This window comes from Egretta garzetta, unplaced genomic scaffold, assembly GCF_000687185.1.
Source record: "Egretta garzetta isolate BGI_Z169 unplaced genomic scaffold, ASM68718v1 scaffold792, whole genome shotgun sequence".
NCBI lineage: Eukaryota > Metazoa > Chordata > Aves > Pelecaniformes > Ardeidae > Egretta > Egretta garzetta.
The window spans coordinates 644,049-670,286 of record NW_009258950.1 but is presented as its reverse complement, the minus strand read 5'-3'; the positions used below and the strand labels follow the sequence as shown (position 1 = coordinate 670,286).

Here is a 26,238-nt window from a genome sequence, read left to right as displayed (position 1 = left end):
AATGTTGAAATTATATTAGATTGAATTTCAGAACGTATTTAACATATTTCCATACAGCAACCTTGGGATGTCTTTTCAATAACAGTGATTATTACGGGCAGGCTGTTTTTTATGAAAACATTTGTTCAGGGTGGACAAGGCTTCCTGAAAAATGTTGTACATCTTTATGGCTGACGTTTTAGTTGGTTTGAATTAACTTTTTTCACAGCCAGAATGAAACGTTTCACCATATAATTCTTCAAGCATGTCTTCAAACAAACCCGGAGACTTTGCCGTGCATTTTCTAAACTGTAACACAATCCCAGGCATGAAAACGCTTTGTGAGCTGGAGGTGAGCATTTTGTCCCAAGTTATCCTGTTACTCTCAAAACATAAATATTATTAGCTAACGTCTGGCTTTTAAAAGCAATGGTTGCCTCAGCTGATTCGAAGGCACCTCCAAGCATCATCTTGTAAACAAATCCAGGCTGACTCTTTCACAGGCCTCCTATGGCCGACCGCCCGGCCCGCGGGTCTTGATAAGGACAAGCTCTTTGATTGAGTGGAATCGAGTTCAGATTTTTCTTTGCATCATAGAATCATAGAATCGTTTAGGTTGGAAAAGATCTTTAAGATCATCAAGTCCAACCATGGCAAACACATTGAGATTACTCATCGCCCAGGACAGCGTATGCATTTGTAAAGCAGGAGCTGGCTTCTCACCTTTGGGATCTGCCTGTCAGAGCAGTTTCCCCTTCTGTCCCCATGGCACAGCTCAAGGATGGTCCCCTGGACAAGTGTCTCAGCTCTGTTATTTTGCCCTTTTTCCCTCCCTTACTCAAAGCAGCAGAGTTCGTATTCCCTCTTCTGGAAAACTGGTGGTTTAATATGTAGGTCATTTGGAAACGTATCCACCAGGTAAAGCTCAATCGGAGCGTACATTTGGCAGTTGAGGTGGTTCTCTGCTGGGGTTGCCGGGGTTGCCTCACCATATCCACTTGCTGCCATGAAGAGGACCCGGACCATTGCGTTACGCTGACGCTGCATCCCATTTGCCTCTCACTCACGTTGGTGCAAATCGGAAGTTAACGCTAGAGAAAACACTTAATGTTTTACCAGGGCAAGGCACTGAAAGGCTTTCTCTCGGTCATTAGCAAGTTTGATAGCTCTCATTAGTCTAGTTTAGTCATTGGAGAAAAGAGATGTGTGTTTCCTACAGTGGTGGCATAAATGCTCCCCTCACTTTTATATTGCTGGAAGAAATGTGTATTTTCAGGGCTAAAACAGTAATCCATTCACAGTACGCTCCTGAAACCGACCCTATTTTATTCACCTCTCTTAAATGGTCAAAACTGTGTAACTGGATGCCACAGGCTCTATACTCCTAACACCTAATAGAGATTCTTTGAAGGGATGTTTTGAAGACATTTGAAATAGGAAGCTCTGTGCCCTATCCTCACGGCTGTTGTGAAACTCCGGGTGAGTCCACATAGATGTGGATTTTTATTGCAGTTTAACATTTCTAAACACCATTTTGCTGGTTAAGAATGGGCTGAATCATCTAAAATTGACTTTTATTTTTGCCCTCTAACTTGACCCACAGAATGTATCTACTAATTAAATGTCAACAGGAAACAAATGTCTTCGCAGAGGAAAAGTAGTTATCTATGGCAATTTTGGTTTGTGGTGAGAAAGCTAGGATGAAAAAAGAATCCACATACAGAAAGTCACATACATTTTTAAACAGCATTATAAACTCATGCATGGCCACCCAGCAAGGGATTGAAATGGCTGGAGACGCAGGGTTTCTCCAGAGTGGATTCAATAAGGTCTAGGAGACCCTGCCTTTCCAGACGAGCTGTCCTCAGATATGAGAAGTCCTGTAGTCCTAGAAGGAGCAGGCTTGGCCACTTAGCAAGGGGAAGCAAAACTGTCCTTGATCAGCCTCAGCCCTGCAATGCAATTCAGGAGGGAAGCAAAAACTGTACATAAAAAGTGCCTCCATTTGTACTAATAGCAGGAACCTTCCACGTGGTTTTTTTTCTTGCCACTCGATATCAACTTCTCAAAGACTGATTTCTTCTCTTTTTCTCCCAATGACCTAGAAGGAAATCTGACTTGGAGAAACCTCCATAGTTTGCATAGTTGACCCAACTGAAAGATGAAGTAAAATACCCAAAAGGAAGAGGAAAACCTACCATCCCACTTGGCATCTGGGCGTAGGAAAAGTGCTGCTCCACTATGACCAAAACGCTTTTAGATGCAACCCACTACTGGGCACTGTCTCAGCCTTTCAAGAAATCACTTTCCACTATAAACACTGACTGCAGTCAATGCAAAATATTTATTCCTCTCATCTGAGGATCTCCCACATGCTTTGAGGTATTTGAGTTCCTAAGTGAGAATACCAAATATTATTCCTGTTGCATGTACGTCAGTCAGCTCTTGGACGCTCTCCCTCTATGTCATGGTGTCAGCAAGGATGAGTGAAGCTGCCCTTTGGCCAGACTGCTGTTTGGTTTAAAACGCTAGGTTTGGGTGTTGCTAAAAGCACCTCCCACCACGGCTGTCCTTGTTTTCCAAAGTAAACAGCCTCTGGCGTCTTGTGACCTGAACAGCCCCAAGTGTCTGACCTTGAAAAACAAAAAATATTTTATTTGAAAAGAAAAATCTGCAGTCTAAACGATTTGGGGCACTGCTTTCCTTCCTCAGCAGGATGCTGGAATGCCCAGGCTTTGGTAGGAGCTGCTTACACGCCCCAGACATACACGGGAACATATTTGCCCTCTAATGATATATTAGGTAATGGTTTTGAGTTGGCAGGCTACTAAAAGCCCTAGCCAAACAAAGATAAAATTGTAATTTATCAACAGAGAATACTGAATTCATGGTCACTGGTGGCTGCTGGGTCTGGTGGTAGCCCACAAAGCTGAAGTTGACAACATGGAGACAACAAATTCTAGAGATTGCTTGGAATTTTCTCAGCTTCGGAAAGAAAACCGGCTCGTATTTTTTTTTCCTAGAAATTGTTCAAACTAGGAACAAGATGAAATGATCACCTTTCTCAAAATCCTGTACAACGGGGCCGAGGCAGCAAAGGTGTATGAAAAGACTGTGATTGCAAGTATCTTCTGCAGGACGTAAAGGAAGGTGTGAAAACAGAGCAGTGACGGTGCATGCAGAGAGGCAGTCGGGGCACTGCCTCGCTGAGGGGTCAGCAGTGCTGTGCTTCAGCTGGTACAGACCTTCCTTTGGAGAACTGGGTCCATGGTTTTTAGGATTCCTCTTCTCTGTACTGGTTATTTGCAGGAGCAGCATTTTCCAAAGGCCTCCTATTCCTACAAAAGATTTTAACGAGTCTTGAAAATATTTTCTCTCAAGTATGTTTGAGGAATCTTTCTGGGTAGACCTTAGTCCTTTCCAGCCCCTCGGATTTACAGGAGCTTTCTTTCACTGAAGTCAGTGGTGTTAGACAGATACTGGAATGAAGTTAAGAATTAGGACCGGTTTTTATGGGGTTTCACAAGCCCGTGTTATTTTAATTATCCTGAGTTAAACGTGATCTTACAGTGCCATGGTGGAAGCCCATGTAATTTAAGGTCAATAGGAGGGGCAAACAGCAAGAGGCAAAATGGAAATTCCTCTTTCCTCTTCCCCACCTTCCACCTACCCTTCCATCTCCTGACTGCTCTCTGGATGGAAACCGACTGTTCTTACAGCGAGGAATTCAACCTCCTCGCCCGCCGCAGCATCACCGAGGCTCTCAGGGATACTGCCACAGCCATTTCTGTGCACCGGTACCAGCACCAACTCATTTCACAAACAAAACCAGTGAACAGAAAGAAAATTGCCAGGGATACTGGCTGTTACAGACCCAGGCCAAATGTGGTGTTCTGGAGGTGCAAGGATCTCTACACCATTACAGACCTTCTAAGTTTCCCAGTCCCAGGGGTGCACTTTCATGGGAAGAAAAACCTGTTTCAGATCACGCCAGATATTTCTGCGCTGCCCAGCAGTTATACCTGAGGATGTTCTCCAGATGTTCATGTTTGTATGAAACATACAATAATAAAGTTGTAAACTGGAGGAGACAATACCCAGACTGCAAGAAGAAGGGCTTTAGGGCGGCCTGGAAAAACACAAATATTAACTAGCCCACACACAAAATCAACTTGTCCACTTTAATAGGATGATAGAGACATATTTTGTTTGCTTTTCCAAAGAACTGCTGCTTTTCCCAGCAAGTGGGCACACACAATTTGTCACGGTTCTTATACTGCCAGTAGGTGATTGCTCGTATTGTGGGGAACAGATATTCCTTCCACCTGGGCAGACAAGAAGTGAGAAGTACAGGGTCTGAGGCAAGGTGAAGCCACAGTTCAGACAGTTTTTAGGCTACAGTGAAAAGAAAGAATGCTGTCTGGAATGCCAGCTACTGAAAAACAAAAGAGAAGAAAAATCCTTGCAGCAACTGAAACTGGAGGGGATGGAAACAGACCTGTTGCATTAGGGCAGTAAAAATTCCTGGCTAAAAGAAGTTAGATGGCAGGTATCACCTGTACTGGAACTATAAAGAGCACCAAATGAGAATGCCCTGGCTAAGACATTTGCAGAGTTAAATCTCTTCAGTGTTTGCAAGCTGTCTAACAAGAGGTGATAAAACAGGGGGTTGAAACTGGAAGCCTCTGCTCTTTTCTTTTCTGGAACCACTTCTCTTTTTCTGCTGGTCTGTGTTGGCTAAGTCTGAGAGGGCTGGCTACAAGTCCTAGGAGGTCTCTGGGGAAGGTTTCTGAGAGTACTATTCCTGCTTAATTTGGGCTGCTCAAGTGGGTCCTGATCCCAAAAACATGTGGACATAACCGAGACCTTCTTGCTTAGTGCATTTAATATTACACTGCTGGCCTGTATAAGGATTTCAGAATGTCACATTCCTACACCGCTATTTCAGTGATTTCACTGTTTGGGGGGCGTTTGGAAGTATTATCTCTTTTTTTTTTTAAGAAGAAGTGACTAAAAATAATACAGTTGCTGACTGCTGTCATGGCTTCGATCTGAAAAGCGTGGTCAGCCCCTGTGGTGTATCACTTCTCATTATAACAAAGTGGGAGTAAGCCAGGCTGGGATGAAGCTCTTCAAATATGCAGGATTAACCATTTTTGCAGGTTTATTGTGGGACCTGTAGGTGGCCTCATTTTAATAGTCAATAAACCAAGAACTATTCAGTTTGCCAATGAGCTAAGCAACATTTTGTCTTATTGTACTGAATCTGGAAGCAGATGGAATTTGCTTCCAGTGCCACTGAATACTCTGTTGTTTGTTCTGTAAACAAAAGTGGGTCTAGAGCACACTGATTTTAATTCTGGAAGTGCAAAAATCTGCTTTGTTTTCATCCTTAAATTCCTTCAGGGATGGGAAGGGAGAGGGCACGATTTTGAAACGCTGGGTTAGGACCAGTCGGGCAGCCTGTACCATGTATTTCGTCTCCCCTCCTGGACCATGGGGGAAGGAGCAGAGGACTGCTGGCCACGCACTGACACTAACCGCGGACATTTTGCAACATACTGAACAAGAAGAAAAAATAATACATGTCCCATATTCTGTTAGAGAAGGCCTAATCTCATGGCTTGCCAAATGCAGTTGGGTAAATGGGCTGCAAAACAAGGCTAAATGAAGGGAGACCGAGACCTTTTCGATACCATCAACAGAGTACCAACATCCACATCCACACTTGGCATCACGTTTGTGACAACGCATTCTTCAGTGTCACCCCAGCAGAAACGCTGACTTCCAATGCTGTCCGATTTAACTGAGCCATTTTTGGGGGGCTGGAAGACGAGGAAATACAATGGAGCTCAGCTAGCGCCACAGAAAGCTCTGCTTTTGTCAGCTGTTGAAAGGGTGACAAGACCTCGAGCCTCCCGCCCTGGGCAGCTCCTGCCACTGTCCCGTGCCGGGCCACCGGAGGCAGGCCGCGCGCTCCGCTCCTGTCTCGCCTGTCGTCCCGGGAGGCGACAGAGCCCTCAGACACCGCTTTCCTGTGAGCGCGAGGAAGAGGCCAATGCTCTACTCCACGACAAGCTCCCTCTCCTTTCCTGCAGCGATGCCTCTGCTGCACAAACCCGGCTGTCAGCCTACCCCTGCCCATGTGGGAACGCATGCTATAGCCGCTGTGGCAAGGCCCCAGTTTTAACCAGTTCGCATACACACACTGTATTTTTCTCAGCCTATGAGAGTTGACACAGCTTGTGCAAAAGGCTTACGGTTACGTTGCCTTTAGTATTTGGACACCATATAGCTACAGTGATAAGAGAATCACGAAGCCTTTTGTTAACTGGCCTCGTGTTGCTGCCACCACTCCTTCTCCCGCCCTGCGACCAGGGCACCCCAGGGAACAGCAGGAGCAGCAGGGAGAGCATCTCTTGGGAGAAATTTCCCTGGCTTTGGAGTGGTGGGGTGTACACCCATGTCTTAGGCACAACTTCATGCTATGCACTGCAAAACACGGCCTGCCTTGAGCTGGACTGGAGCGCAGAGCCGTCCCTCGTGTCTGCCATCAGGCCAGCAGCAGCGAGAGGACCGCACACCCCCCCAAAGATCGGCCCTAGCACAGCACCTCTGGGTGCTGACGGGCTGGCCCGGTGCTGCTGGGAGTGCAGGGCAAAGCCACCGCGAGGCGTCCAGCTGCATCGCGTTTTCGTGGGTACCAGTTAGTCCCTCACTTCAGAAATACGAACTATTACAGCTCTGAGAGGCAACTACAGTGGACAGGTGAGAGGCCGAGGGCTACAAGGGATTAATTTTTGGACTAACAGGGATTATACCAAATTTGTAAAACAAGTCTTCAGGGTGTCCTCTGTCCTAGGACACTCTGCAGTGTTTGAGAACAATTAGCAAGTGAATTAATTTTGATGTAGCTCTCTGGTTACCACAAACACAGACAATGAAGCTGGTTTTAACACCATCTGCAACTTCTTCCCCTCCCTCGCGCCTTTCTTTTAAAAGCCACCGCAGAGCGGATCTACTGAGCGGCACTAACCTGCTGCCCGTGGGGCTTTCCAAACCCGCATCCTCGGAGACGAAACCTTGACAGAAACCAACCTTCCAGCCAAATTCCTCCACTGCAGACTGAGCCCGGACACTGCGGGGCTGCTACCACATCCCACACCGCATCTTTCGGAAGCAGCCAAAACCTCTGCTAAGTAAAAGTTGAGCCTTTCTCTAAACATTTCCCCTCTCTATTGGGCCCGGGTGCTTGCAATAGTCTCTCGAAAGCAGGTAAGCGCAAGGACAGCCAGTACCCTGCAGTGCTGCACCCCTGCCAGAAACCTGCTGGAGATAAAGTGCTGGATATATAATATTCACAGTAAGTTAAGGGAAAGCAAAGTAAAAGCAGTTTCCGAAGACGTGCTGCAGCTAGGGGCACAAAAACCTGACATAAACCCAGATAAATAAGGAAGGAAAACAAAATTACTTACAAAGAAATTTATTTTATATTTGTGTACAACAAATATATGAAAACGAATTTAATTTGAAAACTGTATATTTGATTTCTTCAAAGTATTGAACCCTCTTAAGGAAAGGTTTTAGTTATTAAAAAGGTACCGAAGGCTAAAATTATACTTGGATAATATATGTGTGTGTACGTATATATATATAAAAAACATGTGCAATTTTATATATATATATATAGTATATATAAATAACATGTGTGACTTACATGATATTTTAAGGTATGCTATTTAAACATTTGAGTAACAATAGAGATATTATAAAATATAGTTTGCTATTTCTACACAGTTTGCATTCAGTTTTTATAAGCATCTAGACAGTGCAAAATTTAAACATATAGAAATATTCTTCTATCGTTCCATACATTGTGCTCAGCTCCCAGGTTTCCTCTGCCATGTTCATAACCAGACTGAACCAAATTTGGAGGCTTCAATACTAGCCCTTACTAGCATCTTCTAAGAGCAATAAAAGGAACTCTGTCTCACCTTGCATTGCACTGTGGTATAGTTTGCGCAGAGAGAACAATGCATTTCCTATGTTAAATGGTCTAACTCCCAGAGATCACATACACCTCACCATATTGACTCATTTCATTGCACTCCATATCCTGCAAAAATAAATCTCCTGTAGGACAGCATACATTACTGCGTACTGAAGTTTAAGTAATATATTTCTTTAACATAAGGCAGGAATATACTGAAATTTGATAACACTTAAATCCAACAGCAATCTGGAATTAAACCACATTTATGTACCACACTTTTATAGATGCTGCCTTTTTTATGTTTATGTCAGAAAATGTGGTAGAGAAAACCTACTTTTCTTTAAATAAAAGCAAGGGATAAAAGCAGTCCTTCTAGAAGAAATTGCTGAAAACCAACGGGACCAGGAGAAACTCGACCACCTTGAAACACCAAAGGTCAGTCTGCACAACCTTTGCTGTAGCCGATGAGCAATTCCTTGCGTGACATCTGGGGGAATACTCATGCGAGTAGGTGCTCGCCACAGCACAGCCTGAGTGTTTTAGCTCTAAATATTTATCATCCTTATTTGCGTCTATTCTATATTAAGGTATTGTATGCTTTTTTCATGTCTTTCTTATGTTGCTAAAAAAGGGAAATTCTGACCATTCCATATGTTTTTACAGTAGCTATTTTTTAACTGAAGGATGTTTGTACTTCAGATAATATGTTTATCACTGAGATAAAAACCTTAATCCTGCTTCCATAAAAATCAGTGTTTCCTTTGCTCCTACTAGAAATAAAATTGGATCCAAATATGTTAGTCACAAAGTTTGCTAATAAAAGTAAATACTATATTCATTAAGTCTCTCAATGCTTAAAGGCAAAGTGGTGTTAGCAAATACCATTTAGCATAGCTTAAAGAACAGTATTATGCATAATTCTAGACAAACTGTTATTCAACAAAATCTAAAACCAGATGTGAAAAACATCTTACGGGACAGCAAATTTTGCTACATGGAAAGTTTCTGGAGCTCTGACAGGCTTTATTCAAATTCATTTCTTAAACCAACCCCCTCACTCACGTCCTACACCGCAATTGCACAAATTAAAGGCTGTGGCCTTGTAGGCAGTATGCATCCAGACCAGCTAATCTGTAAAATTGGATACTCCAGGAGGGTGTCCCTCTTTCCGCATTCATTCCTAAACTCCCTTTTAGCAGAAACTGTCGCGTTTCTGAATCCTTGTAGCAACCGACAAGATAAAGAGCCTAGTGTCATCCCTCATCTACTTCACTTCTCAAGTTTCTCCCTGCACTTGTCCATATAATTACCCCCTGCAGATTTCAACTTTAATTCAGATTTGAGTTACAGTTGCTGAATAGGCCTCACAAAAAGACAAAGCCTCATTAGTAGCCCGCAAAAGTGAGCCTTAATAGTTAAAACCTTGATTTAAATACCAAACAAAGGGGAAAAATAGATGCTGAGACAATGTTTACATCCTTTCAACCACACCCTTGCAATTCTGGCAGTAAATTAGCCAAAGGATGGGCTTTACATCTCATCCATCTCTCTCAGTTGGGAAGGAACAGCCATAACTACAAGTTTTCGCAGGGTGCGGCTGATGCTGGGAGATGGCAGAATACATATGACCAAAGGCTGCATGCCTCACAAGTCAGAACAAAGCAGAGATGTGCTAGGAATTCAGGATTTTCTTATGCCCAGAAGTTTCCTATAGACTGGAGATAAACACGAGTCCTGTCTCCCGCACAAAAAGGAATAGTGTTCAAACCTAGAGTAACACAGCACTAAGAAGAAACTAATAACTAATGCTGCCAAAGCCTCTTGATCTAAGGATTCCCCAAAGCAATCTCAAAGAAAAAGGAAAAGAAAACCTGTGGAGTCAGTCAACACATTTTTTTCAATCCAATTATATAGTAAATGCACCGGCAGGCAAGGCCTCATTTCCAAAAAGGTGAAGAAGAAGAAGTGTGGTGCAAAATGCTTTCATACATTTAAACATTCTTAGGATATAAGAGAGCAGGCAACTTAGAAAACATTCCTTGCAAGCTGTGTGGGATCAGCGCAGTTCTCTGCAGGCTTTGCTTTGTCCTACAGCTCAGCTTTGCCTGTTTGGGCAGGACTGGTGTTACTGCTGCCTTCTCCGGCGTTGTTCTTGTCTGCTGGCTTGAAAGATAACGAAGCAGAGTTTGTGCAGTACCGTTTGCCAGTTGGGCGAGGTCCATCGTCAAAAATATGCCCCAGGTGAGCACCACACTGAAACAAAATACAATAGAGTATCACTGTCTGTGCAGCTTGATGACATCACCGTGGTGTTAAGCAATGACTGACAGCCGTTTCCAAGGAAGCACATTGGTGCCTACATCGCCCTTTCAAGTGGGATTTACAACCTACATTTATTTGCAAGAGTGATCCAGGAAGATGATCTTCTGAGATACCATGGGCGCCTAAGATTTCAAGGCCAAATTTCCTAGGTGTTTCCTGTCGTGCCACTGCATATGTTTGGTTGGGCCACTATTTCTGAGAAGCCACCTGTCTCTGTAATGATCTCATGGAGGGAGCTCAATTAAAAACACGGCGGTGAGGGCAGCATTACCCGCATTTCACTTGCTGCTGTAAGGATAGCCGTGTAAGAAAGAGGCAGCAGATCTGCTAGGCCCCTCGGTAAGAAAACTCTAAACCCCATGGTGATGCTGTTTCCACAGCCTGGCACTCTTCTGAGCATCAGGGTCCTTTTGGGTGCACCTCTGCTTCTCACCCCTGGAGGGGACTGAGCTCATCCACTACTCATCTGATACTACTTTCTGTAGTATACATGAGATAGGGACAGGTGACTGAAAAAGACCTGTAGTGAAGATATGTAAAGTATTTCTGAATTAATAGTCTTAGCTGGGACTAATTATAAACAGGAATGATGCTGAATTTGCTTTTTGTAAGGAATATGAAACTAGAGATGGTCTGTTGACACTTTTGTTCTGTATCCATCAGCCTGAGATACTCGCAGTGGTATTCAGGGTGAACACTACTGCTCCTGTCTGTAAAAAAGGTAACAGTCCCTTGCTTTACAGGAGAGTACAATATTTTGAAGAAGCTGATCCAGTTGATCCTTATTCAAAAATTAGGATTACTATCACTGCGCATGATGGCTGACAACTTATCTGGATAATAAGAACTTCTTGTAATTAGTCACTTAAATTCCACAAGCTCATTTTTACAGCCTGCCATGAGAAATAAAAAAATAAAACCTCGCACTGGAGAAATATTTATCTTGAACAGGAAAGTCATGCTGCTTTACCAAACAGCCTTGGCCTTTCAAGTCAATAGCTGATCTCAGTGAGAGCCGGAATGATGTAACTGAGATCACAGAGCTGCTCGTGGGCTCGCGGTCAGACAGCAAAAATTAAAAGACTGCAAATTATTCTTAACATTTAATTAATTCATAGCATTCCAAATACACAGAGGCAATACTGATTATTCTGAACTGTGAACGAGTTAGTGATGGCAAATCTCCACCCTGCAGTTAATGTGTTACTCTCCTGCTGTTACTGCCTTTAATTCACCAAAGCAGTAGGAATGGTGTCTGTAGAAGCAGGTAAAGTCTTGGCTTCAGGATAAACTCTCTCAGCAGACTGAAAAGCTGGGGGGAGGCTCTCATGCCAGCTAGGAGAGACAGAAACTTCTTGTTTAATGACCACTGAAACAATAATCCTCACTGACTCTGGGAGCAGGGCAGGTAGCTGTGGAGCCTCAGTGCTCCGGTTCGTCAGTCCCACCTGCGGCAGCCACATCCCAGGCTCCTGGCTCCTGGAGAAGGGTCGCTGAAACAGCCACGGCAGTCCAGCAAGGACCCCAATAACAAGCAAAGGCCCGTGGTATCAGCAGGACGAGCTCCCACAGGCCATGGGAAAAGGCATGGATGACTTTGGGTTAAGCAGCAGCTGCTTGGCTTTGTAAGGAATGAAGACAAAACGTGGCAAATAAGGGAAAGGCAAGGGAAAGTTGCATGGCAACTAGAGAAGACAAAGCTTCAAGTCTTGTTCCTGAAAGACTGCTGTCTTGCCACCTTTTCCTCCATTCTCCAGTTTATTTTATTTAATTTAATTTCATATTCCTTTAGGTTGAAGGCCTTTTTTAGGCAGTTTGGGCAGAAAACCTGAGCTGTTTCTCAGAGTGGGGTCTCTCACAATGAGGCATTTCACCTGATTATAAAGCTTTTCCATACCTTGGGAAAAAAAAAATCTAAAAAAACTTAAGTGTCCCAGAGAGAGTATTTTTCTAAATGCTCAGCATCCTAATTAAATCATCTCATCTCAACTAAGAATGCTTCAAAACCTCCTGGCTGGAAGTGTTAAACAGATCTTTTCCAGATTAACATTTAACCAAAGATAAATCATTCCTTCTCCACTGGACAGAAACAGAACAAGAGAAACCGTAGAGAGAAATTGTCTGCAGGAGTAATACACTCACATACAGACTACAAAGACAATCTATCAAAAAGGTTTTCCTCACAAAACCTGAGAAGCTGTGTGAGAGCCCAAGGTAGTCTCATTACACCTCCTTGTGATGGCAGAATCACACCAGGATTGGATTACTGCAAAATTTGTTACCTTTTGAGATTACCCCTCACCAAAAATTTATGTGGCGATTCTCTCTGTAGAGGACTCTATAACTCATCTGCCCTGAAAAGAAATGTAATTCAATCCTTTGTATCACAGTATAAGAAACCTGGCCCTCAGCTGAGAGTACAAAGGATGAATTGATTTTACTGTCCTCCCCACACATAATAGGTGCCGACCATTTTTCTAGGACGTATATCCATGTCTGCAAAGCCTCCCAAAAAGAAACAATCATCTGTTGCAGCCTTGCACATAAATATATTGGGCAGAATGCACTGGGACGGTGAAATGGTCAGAGTAAAGCATTTGAAGTATGTGTTTGGGAGCAGGAAAGGGGGGGGGTCACTGCTAACTGTCAGTATGCTTGGATCTCCCAAGCCTCCTGGTTCTAATATGCTGCTGGGAGGCACGGAAAGCAGCTTGCAGTCAGCTGCTGTAGCTGAGTCCAAGCTACTGATGTGCAAACAGTAATTCTGTGACTACAGAATTTTGTTGATTTGTACAGGCACAAATAATAGCTAGGGACACCTCAGGGGAAGGGAATCTCGAGCAAGAAAGAGAACAAAAAGAGAGATGCAACCAGTTTTATATTATCCCTCAAATGCAGTTGTAATTAACTTCTACCTGTCGCTAATCATTGACCTTTTAAATACACCCAGGGTGTTTCCAAAAAACTGTAGAAGTTATTTCTAGGATAATCCCATGGATGTCTTTGATTAATATTACAGCAATTTTCCCCTGGCGTTTTCTTTCTATAATGGAGTACATTAAAAGAGAGGGGGTTTTATTCTCTCAGACAGGTGGAAGGACTTTTAAAGAAAAATCAACTACTTTTTCACCTGTGAAAGATTAGTAAGGTTTTGGGTGTGGGAGAGGGTATTTCCCTCCAGTTCTACCAAGGCCTGCCATATCAATCCCACTGCTTTCCAGGCTGCAGTAAAACTGTGGTTTTTTACAGCTGCGTGTGTGATTCACCTTCCTAGGGCTCTGAGGAGGGGAGGAAATGGTGGTGTTACGGATATAAAATGCAGTGGTATTAACTGTGCTGAGCGGTGACTGCAAAGATGCTCACCACTCCTCAAGCTGTTTTCCTGCGTGATTTGATCATCAGTGGGGTTATTGCCCCAGGAAGTTGGAGTAGCTGGTAGGAAGTTGCTATTGGGTTATATAGCAACCTTGGTTGTATTTTTTTCTTAATGCTTTAAATTTGGGTTTTGGGTTTGCTTTAATTTTATGGTGTCTGCATGTGATTGCTGCTAACGCTGCTGGTCGCAGGTCTGCTAACGCTATTTTGTTTGGCAACAGGTAAATGACATTCCCAGATTCCTTGGCCTGACCACAGGCTGCCTTGGGCTTCTCTCAGGTGAAACCAGGAGCTCGGGCCATCTTGAAGGGTGTCAGCAGATACGGGCTCAGCAGGTTGGCAGTACGCTGATTTTAGCACTATTCAGGCCTACTAAGCAGAGCTGAAGAGAGCGGGTTGCATTTTTGACTATGCCAGTCACTGGTTAAGCACGAGATTCCCAGTCTGCAGTCCCATTGCTACCTCGCTAAGGAATTTAGGGAAATGGATGTTCCCAAAAAGTGTTAAACGGATCTGCTAAAGCGTATCATAGTGAAAAAACTACAGAATTATGTAGTACACATGACATCTAGCAGACACACTGATTTGGCCATTAACATGTTGGGTCAAACCCTCTAGCCAGACTGAAGGTAATGGATTCTCCACAAAGACAATCTTGCCTCTTTTTAGGAAGCTTCTTAACTCATTCTGAGCATTTATAAATGAGGACTGACTGAGTAGTAAGATGCATATTGTCAGGGATGAAATGAGTTATCCTTCCATTGATACTGTCTGAAAAAAGAACAGCAAATTCTGAGGGCCCCAATGAAGCTGCTGCTTCTCTCAGGAGGAGTTTGAGCATGTGGGACTAGAGGACTGCAAGCTGCTGGGTATGTCTGCCACACACCAGTGCAGCAGCTTCCCCCTTTGCTGGGTAATGATTATGCCATTCTCTTCACAGAGAGGAGGGCAGCACAAAGGACGAGAGAAAGTAGAACAAGACAGATAACGGAAAATTTGGGCATGTTTTGAATGACTACTGACTTCATTATTACGGCAGATGGGATTGTTTCAGGCAGCCATTAAGACTGCGCTGGGAATGAGTGTTGGGAATGAGTTAGCACGGCTGCACAGTAATGCACAGTGATGGAATCAGCACACAGACAGTCGCTCCACTGCTTTCAACTTCCCTCTCAATTGCTCACGTGTGCAGTCAGTCGGCCAGGCTGAGGCTCAGGAGCTCCTTTGAAGGGACCCTCTTCAGGAAGACAGTTTTTGTAGACTCAGCACCGAGTCCAACCATTTACATCTGCTCTGTTAAATCTCACACGAGACAACAACGTGCATTCCAACGAGCCCTTTGTGCCTTCAGCTCTTTCCACCCAGCTGTTATACCTACAACCCATTGTGCTCTCTCACAATGATTACTATTTAATGGAACTGAAAGGTTTGCAAATCCTAGGGAAAGTACAGCACACTGTAATGATTTTTGCAGTCTTTGCCATCGGAATGGTCTGTGTGTGCTATAAACTAACCTGACTGCAGGATATTTCAATCCGATGCATCCCGTAGGAGAAATCATCATTGAAAGTAATTGCATCGGGACTGATCACATCATAGAAAGAAGGCCAACCTGGAAAAGAAGAACAAGATAATTAAGAAAAGAGGGTGTCTTGGTGGCAGATGGCATTGTAAAAAGCAAGGCAGAATCACACTTTGAAAAATGTTTATCTTACTCCAGAGCCTGGAAATAACTGAAATGGAGATTTTGGATCCTAAATCACATAGGTACTTTGGAAAATTTCCCCCCTAAATACAAAGTTGTTTACAGTCAAGGACTGAACTGCCACTAGCTGCCCATCTTCCATCTCAACAGAGACTCTTGCACTCCACCGCAAGCAGCGGTAGCAGTTTAGCTCAGGCATGAAGGTGGTTGCTCAGGTAAGCCAGATTCAGCCTCACCATCAGTTTAAAAAAAACACAAAACAAACCCTGAAGACAAACAGTGAGACTTTATGGAACGCAAGTGGTTTTGCGGTTTTGCGGTTTTGCTTCTGCAGTGTAAAGGTACTTTAAAAAAAGAGTTGGTAAATTGCAATTTTGACCCCCAAAACCTGCCTTAACCTCTGCCTTCACCAAAGCATGGTCACGCCCAGAAGGATGTGCTCAGACCCTGACCCATCACACATTAGAGGCAATGAGACAACTACTATTGTGTCTAATTTCAAACTAGTAATGAGTGCTTCAGATCAGCCATGGACAGGTGGAGTCATAAGTCTGCCTATATTAGACACTAGGAGTTGGTCTGCATGTGGGCTGCCTCCAGGAAAAAACAATTGCACTCATTAACACATATGTTCAACACAGCTGCTAGCTGAGCACTGAGCAGCATGACCCAATACCAGATGATGAGGAGGTGTATACCTGATCCACAAATAATGGCCACTTATCATCTAAATAATGACCTTCCACTCCTTAACTATCCCGTGCCAAGCCTCCCCCTCTCCACAACACAGGTAAAAAACAACGCAGGTCTATTCAGTGTCCCACTAGATACCCATTACACAGTTGTAACGTTTCAGCCACCCCTCAAAGACTTGTCATCATATGCTCCGTTCCCTGAAGCATGGTTCCCACATAAGAATCTGACAGGCTTTGAGGTCATGTCAACATCTACCAGTGCCCACCTGTAATTCCACCGGCTGTCTGTCCTTCTCATGCAGTCTCTTGCCAAATATCATAAGACGCACAGGCAACTCTTGCTCTCTGTGTATTACACATATGCCCACAAATACAGAACTTCCTTGTTTCTTCTTTTAATATTTGTTAAGCATTTGCTACTGATGATTTCATAAAATGACTTGTGATTACCTATTAAGAAATGCAGCAGCAGCTGTGAATCACTGCATGCAGGTGAATAAAGGATGTATACACCTTCCCATAAGTAAAGTGTGTAAAATTTCCTATACAGTAAAAGGAAGCATGGAAGCTATCGAGTTTTCTGAATGTGGGTAAAGAAAGCATGTAAACTGGAAAAAAAATCTGTATGCTTTCAACTGTATCTTAACCCATTAAATACAGAAGAACACTTATTAGGATGCAAACATAACAGGCGTGATTTTTTAAGAAAGAAATGCTCAGAAATGCATTTCTCTTCCTTTTGGGAACACCCATATAGTAGCATTCCTAAGCCTGCAACCTGAAGGCATGGCAAGCCCCAAGTCCTATGCTCTCAAGGTGCCTACTACCATAAGTGTTTCCAACCCAGAACTCACTGCTGAAGTAAGTAGAGTCATTTTTTTTCCTCAAAAGGATTGCAAATGGAAGAGTTGCAGACAGCAGACAGATTGAGGAGCAAGAACTCTTGAACAGGGAAAACATCCCACAAGACAGGAACTCAAAAGAGCGCAGCAATGACAACCGTAAAAAAACAATTTATAAATTCTTCTCCTCATGCAAAATATCTCTGCCAAACAACTACCTTCACAAACAGAAAAGGAATAAACATATGACAAGTTTTGCAAAAGGGGTTATCCTGTTGACAGAAAAATTGATGTCTCCTAATTGGTGGCTCCTTTCCAACACCATTCGTCATCTTCTTAGCTGGGCCCTTCGTCTAATGAAAATTGAGGCGTTACATAGAACTGATCAGAATATTTTTAATTAAGCCTTTTTAGTTTTTTTAATTTAATAATGTTGCAAAACAGACATATCAGTTTGCCCTTGTGTGATGGCAGAGAAGTTCCAAAGAGGGAGCTGTCTGGAGCAACCAACTATCTGATTGTGTGAAAGTCTCTGGAGAAGGAACACTTCAGTGCTGCAGAAATTCTCAAAGACAACCCTGCCTCCTCCATAGCAGCAATAAGGGGGAAGCTTCAAAGGCTGCTACAAAGAGATTGAAGCAATCTGTGCCTTGCTGAGAAAATTATCTTGTGAGAAGGGTTTGGAGGAGAAGTGTTTCTGTCAGCTTTGACATTAAAGGAAGACCATCCATCCTCCTTTCTCTAGACTTTTCCTTTTGGTCTTCCCATTCACCACAGAAAAATTATTTGCTTTGGATGCACTCCATACACTTTTGAAAAATGAAGTCATCTGAAACCTATATAAACAGGCAAGCTCCTCCTAAAGTAGCCTTTGTACCCAACTGGAGTGACTTCAGTTTAGGTTGTCAGTTCATGCTACACGTGACACATGTTCCAAAAGCTCCAGCGCTGCCACATATGGTCCCCAAGACAAGGACTAGGAAACAGCCTGTGCCTCCACAGTGAGGACTTCTGACTCCCAGTCATGCCACCTCTTCTTGAGTGACATGACGGGCCAGGCGCCAGTATAGCTGTGATGAAGTGGTAACTCCACGAGGGTTGACTGAAAGCTGAGCAAACCTCGCAACAGAAAAGGTCCTGAAGGGCACAGCGAGACACACTGCCATTCTGCTGACCTTGAGAGGAAGACAAGTGAACTGCTCATTGACTTGATGATCCAAACTCACCAGGAAAATCAATCCCCCTCTGCTGTCTCATTTCCTCTCTCCTGAGCTAAAGTGGAAAACCCATTTGATACTTTGCTAAGCCTTCTCTGGCCATTTTCTCTACTTCAGAAGCTGCCAGGAACAAGCTGTAGAAGCAGTCTGCTTGCCTGCACATCAGGCAACTCCCAGTGACACAGAAAGCCAGCCAGACTTCTGTGGACTCTTCATATGATCTTTCTGTATTTGTAAGTGGTGAATGACCCAGCAGTGGCGTCCACTTTGCAAGGCCCAGGCTACTTCTCCTGCTGTCTCGCTGGCTGCTGCTCCTCCACTCCTCTCCTCCTGAGCGCCTGCCTCCTTCCTGCTGTAAGGCTGCAAAATGGCTGACTTGCTCTACATTTTAGACTGCTGTTAGCTGTGCATTAAAGCTTTGGCCTGTCTTTGAAGGCCATCCAGCTACTTGGAAAGGGCATGCTTCTGCAGGAATGGGGGCAAGAAGGCCATTTTAAACCTGTTCTGCTTCTGCTGCGCTGAGAAGCAGCAACCCTTCGCACTGCAGAGGCTGAGCACTGGAGGAGACCCTTCGCAAAGGCTGGTGCTGAGACTCAACCCTCCCCAAATGATGGCTTTCTGTCAGGCCTGGCTCACCACATCTGATGGGCAGGAGGAGTGGGGCTGCTGTCTTTTGAAGGACGGTAGAACATAACAGCTAGGAAGAAATAGCTGCTGGAGGAAAGGGGCAAAGGGTAATTGCAGGAGACAAGATGGGGGTGGGGGGAGTCTCCCAGCTGAGTGAACAACTTCAAATGACACTTGCACATTATTTTTGGTGTGTGTATGAGAACAGCAGCTAAGATTTGTGAATACATTTATCATTGAATGTAAAGTTTGGTTTGAGGGAGAGTATGACACAGTAACGGTCAGCAATTTTTATCACATTATAGACATTTAAAATGGGCTCATTCAGTTTTCACAATCACTTTGCATCACACTGGCAATATAAAAGGGCTTTAAAGTAAGAGCCTGTTGTGTTTTTGCTCACTCTGATGACCCCTTTACATGGGAGTCAGGCCACTGTGTCCTAAGGGCCAGTTTCTGGTACGTTAATAAGCCAGCCAAGGAGATGAATAGCTTTTCAGATATATAGCAAGTATCCTTTCTTGGATCTAAAATACACTAAATGAAGCAATGAAACTTTCTTCTGTCAAGTACTTAAGTGAAAACCATGTGTAAACTGAACACTACTGACAGATCTTTTCCGCTCCATCCTGCATGAGTAATAGAAAGGATCTTATGCTGCTGGGTGTCACACATACTGAGTCATGTCCCGTTCCTCCTCATTCTGAGACATCCCCCAAATACTTTGTAAGTGCTGCACAGTATTTCTAAAATTCACCCCACAGCCCCTCACCAAAACCCTATCTTTTGTTTTTCATAATGGTCCCTATTCTGGCAAAGAAGAGACAAGCAGTTCATGCTGCTTCATCAAAGAAGGCTTTCTTCAGAGCAGAGATGTCCTGGTACTGCCCTGGGCAGCCGCAATGGGGAACAGGGAGGAAGATAAATGTGGCTCTGGTAACCTATGCTGGATGCTGCTCTTGCAGCCCTGGACGTAGGGTTTCAGATCATTTAGAAGAGGCATCTTCTTTCTCGCTTTCAGACCTCCTACTCTAGGTACCTGATTGAGTCCGTATTACTAACGAGCTGCCTAAGGCAGGCACCTATACAGGCAGCCGGCACAAGGTGGGTATCACAACAGCACAGGCGGCCAGCACACAGCAGTCCCAGACAGCTGACAAACTGAACAGGTTGTCTCCTTCTTAAACCGAGGTGCCAAAGTAGTTGTAATGCCTAAGGCAGCGACAGCAAACCGGGAGCCTACAGTCCAGCCCTCCTTGTGTAGTCCTGGTAGAGATGTGAAACCCTGGCAGGAGTAGGTTGTTTCTTTCACATTAACCCAGGAAGTTCTCGAGCACTTCATCTCGTGCGCTACTCTAGGACTCTTTCTTGGGGCAATGCTGACCTCATGCAAAAAAAAAAAAAAGGCATTTTTTTCCCATAAACTTCTGGAAAGCAGTCCAGCTGATAATTGATTGATCAATTTTAGAAGCATCTCAAACCTCCTTCCAGTTTTGCAAGTTTGCACACATTTTGTTGTAGTTAGATCTCCTACTTCCTCATAAATGGATGCAAGCACTTAGACATCTAACCGTTAAAATATGAGTCTATAATTATTTGCAGAAGCAAAACGGCAGGCTGCTTTTGAAAATCAGCCCTGCTAGTCTATTTTTTCCCTTCTCCTGAACTAATATTCCTTCTGACATTTTTTTGAACAGCACAGTTGCAATCCCGAAGCATCTAATGCTCTGACATTATTCCCATTTTATACACCTGCCAACTGGAGACCTCCACAGTTTTTCAATAACTGTGATGTCTGTAGCTATGTTTTTAATTTTAGATCCCAAAGAGATTAAGTTCAACCTGCATTTTATCATTCCTTGCTGTAATTATTCCAAGCATTTACTTCAGTGAGTTATTTACAGATGGAGAAGTAGGGGGAGATGGAAGATGTTAGAACTACCAAATGGCACCAGATGGAAAAGAGGACCTTGACCTGAAAAATACCTTGTTTCTCTGATGTGCTGTATTTTTAGAATTCTGATTCCCTTTTAACCTAATGCGGATTGATGAAAACCCAAAGGCTCTTTAAGGTAGAGTCTCATCATTTATCTTCACTGAGAAGCTATGTCTGTGTAAAAACATAAAGCGTATAGGATTTTAAAAAAAAAAGGTAATAAAGCTTCTGCTTTGAAACTGCTGTAAAGCTGAAGGGCATTCACTTTTTTCTTTCTCACAGGTTTATTGAAATAGAATCTGAAAGATGCTGGCATCCACAGCTGTAACTTCTCACATACAAGTTTAATGTAGAACTACAAAGTGACATATTGCTATTATGTAGAATGCCTGGGCAGATAGAGGGCTTTTTTTGGCTAACATCCTGCGTTATTTTTCATAATATCTCCATGATGATGAATGCACAATAAATATTATTTCTTAGAAATATTTTACCGTCAGGTAACACTACTTTCAGTTGAGGTTCATCTAATTTACCCAAATGTAGCTAGAAACAGAATCAGGCACAGAAACATTCTTGTTCACCAGCAAACGACTTCACCTTAGATTTGTAATCCACTAGAAAGAAAACAGTCGGTCCTTTCCAGCACCATCCGGATGTAAGAAGGACAACATGGTACTGTTTTTCAGCAGAGCATGCAGAGCATCGGAGTGGTAGCTAGGTTGAGGCGGGGGGGGGGAGGGATACAAAGACAAAATGAAGCTTGATTTTGGAAGGAAAAGTAAAGAGAGGGCTTCTCTCTAACATGCTACCCGTCTCTAATAGCAAAGTTGGGCTATTGCAGCAGGCAAATACCACTCTGACAGAACAGTGTGGGAAGGGAATTTTACAAAACAATTGGACTTCTAGTAGCAGCTTTTATGAGACAATCGTCATCTGTTTTGTTTTTTTTTTATGTTTCTCACTTGGGAAATAAAAAAGTGAAAGCGATAAATAAAGGTGGTATTTGTTTTCTTCCACTATGGCACTCTGAGCATCAAAACAACTTACTACAAAACAGCATATGCAATCCAGATTTCTTTCTTTGTTAGTGGGAGGAGGTTATATTTGTTTAAAATGATTGTTATGGGAGATCTGAAACTTTGCACCTACAATTTCATCTGATATCTGAATTTTTCAGAAGAAGAGTGCCCCTGATGTCTCGTGAGCAATGAAAGCATGGGGCCTGCTCTTTTTAGCAATTAATAACTGTACCATGATACCGCTATTGCCCTAGCTGCTTCCTTAGTCCTTTCACTGTGCTCTAAAATACCGCTAAATACAAGCCGGCTGTTTTGGAGCCTTCCTCTGTAACACTCCTAACACTTCCAACGTCTGGGCTGCTGCTAAAATCAACAGGTAGGCGGGAGCTGGGATGTTCCTCAAGTCTTCTTACAAAGATTGAGTTACTAATGGTTTCTTTCTTGGTTCAGGTTCAACAAAACTACTGAACCTAACTCACTTCCTCCCAAAGGATGGGTTTCTCCCCTCATCTGAACAGTGTCTCTTGTTACTTTAAATCATGGCTAATGTTTTTAAAAATATATCTTACACATAAGTCAGCTGTAGATCTTCAGCATCAAAGGCACCAAACAGAATCATGTGAAGCAGTGTAACCTTAAGCTATAATTTTAAAATGCCATCAAGAAATGTCTCAAATAGTTTTTAAAATTTACTGTTGACCTGGTAACCTCAGTCCAAAGCATTCAACTTCAAATAAATATTTTTGTTTTCCTTCCAAAAGCAGTATTGGTAAAACAAATGTATATACTGCAAAATATCTTGCAGTTGGTATACCTATGAGCTATCTGTGCAATTCACTAAAATAAAAGAAGCTTTCATTCAGGATGAGTAAATCAGGATGCCAGTAGAGCTGGCAGGCCTTACAATGGAAGTGATTTGATGAAATTGGAATCCTAATGCAGTGTGTTCACAGAGAAAGTAAAAAAAAACAAAACAGCAAATGCAACCTTGTAATAATCAGCATCTGGCACTGAAACAAACAGCAGTCACAGATGAAGTACATATTTGAAAAATTTGTCATGGGGTGTTTCAAGTCATGAACATCCACAATTTGTTTGCTGAAGTATTTTCCTGCAGTATTGTTATGCATGTCTGGGAAACAAAGTTTGTAAAGAACAGCCAGAACTCAGTTACAGACTAAAACTGAAACCACAGAGGTGAAATTCTGACAGAATTATTTTTAACTCAAAAAAAAGCAGCCTGTACTGTCTTCCTTTTGCAGTTACACTCCTTCGACTGAGCCTCCTTCTACAGACAAGCACCCTCCTCATTACAGCTAGACAAACAGGCTCTCATTGCAGTTATAAAGTTCTCAAACAAGGGAAATGATTAAAACCAAAAAAAGACAAAGGCCCCCTTTCTTCTGTTTACTTTAGATATTGAATGAGATGTCTTGGTGAGGGAACTTGGTCACAAATAACTAAGAAGGGACATAATTTTCTTGGCCATCAAGGAAAGCTTTTGTCAGGATTTGGGCCAAGACTGGGGCACTTAGCAGATGGCAATGTCTGCCCAAGGTTGACAGAATAGAGTACTGACAGCAGGGTGAAGACAGCCACAAACCACCGGGTCTGCTGTAAGGGCCATTTGGCCACAGGACAAGACTCTGCAGGAAGGTGGGGTATGGCTCCTTCCGATGCCACCATGAAGCGGTGGAGAGCAAACTCCTCCTCCTTGCCTAATATTACAGCTTATCCACTAAACTAGTCCTTAAAATAGCTAGCTTTCCAGAGCAGGATTTTCATCCCAGTGCAGGAACATCTCGTCGTGAGCTACAGGCTTGTCAATCCCTGCAAGGAACCTTGCCATGGAGCCCTCCTTCACCTGGGAAGTGCAGAAGCTACTCACTGCAGCTTCATGCAAAGACTTCTGAGGTACTTCTGCCACCTTGGACCTGGTACCCAGGTCAGCTTTACATTGCCCTCTGCCCAGCACAACAGATGGTTGAAAAAGATGCAGCAGCTATAGGCACTGCAGAAAATTCTAAAAGAAGAAAAAAGGAATGATTTGTGGGGTTAGACTGTTTGGAGTTAGTGTTGGTTTGGGGGGGGGAGGTTTAAATCTTTTTAACAACCTCTTATGCAAACAAAAGGAGGTAGGTAATAATACTGACTAGAAAATAAAGACCTTTCTTCACAGAAAAGCCTGACAAAAACAATATACATGTGCACACACACTCCCCCACACTCCTTTTCCTTTAAGTTTTCTGTGGAAAACTTTAGCTGTACTTTGAAAACTTCTGAAAACTGAAACTATTGAAATGGCAAAGTTCATATTTCAGATTATAATGTTCACTTTCTGGTTTGCTTTCTGTTACGGTTTCTACAGCAAAGCATGCGTTGAGGCCTAAACCCTGTATTTTCTTTCAAGAAAAATTTCAAAAGGAAAACTTTTCACAGCCATACTATGTAGCCGGTGACATAGTCCAAGGAAAGAAACAGCAATCTGCTTAAAAGCAATCTCATGAGGAGCTGTTCTCCTCTAATGATCTGCTGGGGTGTCATGGTTTAACCCCAGTCAGCAACTAGGCACCACACAGCCACTTGCTCACCCTCCCCACCCCAGTGGGATGGGGGAGAGAATAGGAAGGGCAAAAGTAAGAAAACTTATGGGCTGAGATAAGAACAGTTTAATAATTGAAATCTAATAACAACAACAACAACAACAGTAATAATAATAATAATAATAATGTAGTGAAAAGGAAGACAACAAACAAAAAAAGAAACAAAACCCAGGAAAAACAAGAGATGCAACTCCTTGCCACCTACCAACTGGTGCCCAGTCTGTCCCCAAGCAGCAATTGCTGCCCCCCGGCCAACTCCCCGCAGTTTCTATACTGAGCATGACGTCATATGGTCTGGAATAGCCCTGTGGCCAGTTGGGGTCAGCTGTCCTGGCTGTGCCCCCTCCCAGCTTCTTCTGCGCTTGGCAGAGCAGGGGAAGCTGGAAAGTTCTGGACTTGTGTAAGCACTGCTCAGCAACAACTAAACCATCAGTGTGTTACCAACATTGTTCTCATACTAAATCCAAACCACAGCGCTATGCCAGCTACTAAGAAAAAAATTAACTCTGTCCCAGCTGAAACCAGGAAACATGGGAAGCCCAGCTTGCCTCTGGCATCACCCAAAGACTGAGCAAGTGCTAACATGGCTGCTGAGCAGATCAGCTCAGCACAGGTCTCTAATTTGCTCCAGTGCCTGTGCTATTCCTTACATGATTGCATCTTTGATTTCTTCTTTTTCTTCTGGATCAGCCTTCTATTATATTTTTTACTTGAATAAATAATTTAAACAAAACAAATGTTCCATACACAAACTGCTCAAGACATGGAAGTCATTTTCAACCTAAGCTAAGAGCATTTGTAATTAGGCACAGTACGAATGGTCACAGTGGAAGTCAATTATACTCATTACATGTTTTTGCAGACAAATAAAATTGGTTTATAAACAACCAACTCAATTCAGGGTCATGTTTTCTTTTACGCTATTCTAGGTAAAGAAATACGTAAAAAGGAGTAATTGTCCTGGAAAAGAAACCCGATGCAATAAGCAAGAGGAGAAATAAGAGAAGATTTAGAGAGAACTGGCCGAAGGAAATGGGGCGGTGTGCAGGAGAAAACTGGAGAGAGGCAAGATGCTAGGAGTAGGCATGCAGCCCTCTAAGAGATGCATTCAAGTACCTCAAGGCAAACTCTCTGTACTCATGGAGATTTGTCTCCATTACGCAGTGCCTCCCAAAGCGCTAGGCCAGCCACTGCTGCGATCCACATGGACGCTCTTTGGATGCTCCCTTCTCTAACTTTGAGGGCTACTCCCTGTTTGTGCTTCATGTTGGTGTTTCCCCGGGGCTGTCTCCTCTGGGACGTTCAGAGGTCCCACAGGCCTGGTGGGGCAGACGTCCCAACTCCAGGACTCGGGCACAGGCCATTGCAGGGTGCCTGAGCTCAGGGTGCCCTGTACAGCCCAGGTGCAGCACGCCCGATGCCTGCTCCGACCCTCTGAGCATCGAGAGCGGGTACCTCCCAAATGAAAACCCTGGTGGGAGGGGGGGAGAGGAAGAAGAGAAAGGCTTTGGAGCCTTCAACATGGGAAGGACATGGACCTGTTGGAGCGGGTCCAGAGGAGGGCCACAAAAATGATCCGAGGGCTGGAACACCTCTCCTATGAGGACAGGCTGAGAGAGTTGGGGTTGCTCAGCCTGGAGAAGAGAAGGCTGTGGGGAGACCTGGTTGCAGCCTTTCAGTACTTAAAGGGGGCCCATAGGAAAGATGGGGACAATCTTTTTAGCAGGGCCAGCTGTGACAAGACAAGGGGTAATGATTTTAAACTAAACCAGGGTAGGTTTGGACTGGATAGAAGGAAGAAATTCTTTACAGTGCGGGTGGTGAAACACTGGAGCGGGTTGCCCAGAGAGGCGGTGGAGGCCCCATCCCTGGAAACATTCAAGGCCAGGTTGGTCGGGGCTCTGAGCAACCTGATCTGGTTA

At 43.6% G+C, this 26,238-nt stretch overlaps 1 protein-coding gene across 1 annotated transcript in view; it reads right to left on the bottom strand.

Moving 5' to 3' along the window:
• Positions 1-10,060: 10,060 nt before the first annotated feature.
• Positions 10,061-26,238, bottom strand: part of MSRB3 (methionine sulfoxide reductase B3) — a 65,510-nt gene continuing 49,332 nt past the window's right edge. The window contains exons 5-6 of the mRNA XM_009634302.2: positions 15,184-15,281; positions 10,061-10,225 (exon numbers count right to left, since the gene is read on the bottom strand). Coding sequence (XP_009632597.1) covers positions 10,061-10,225; positions 15,184-15,281 — 263 coding nt within the window. The remainder of the gene's footprint in view (positions 10,226-15,183; positions 15,282-26,238) is intronic.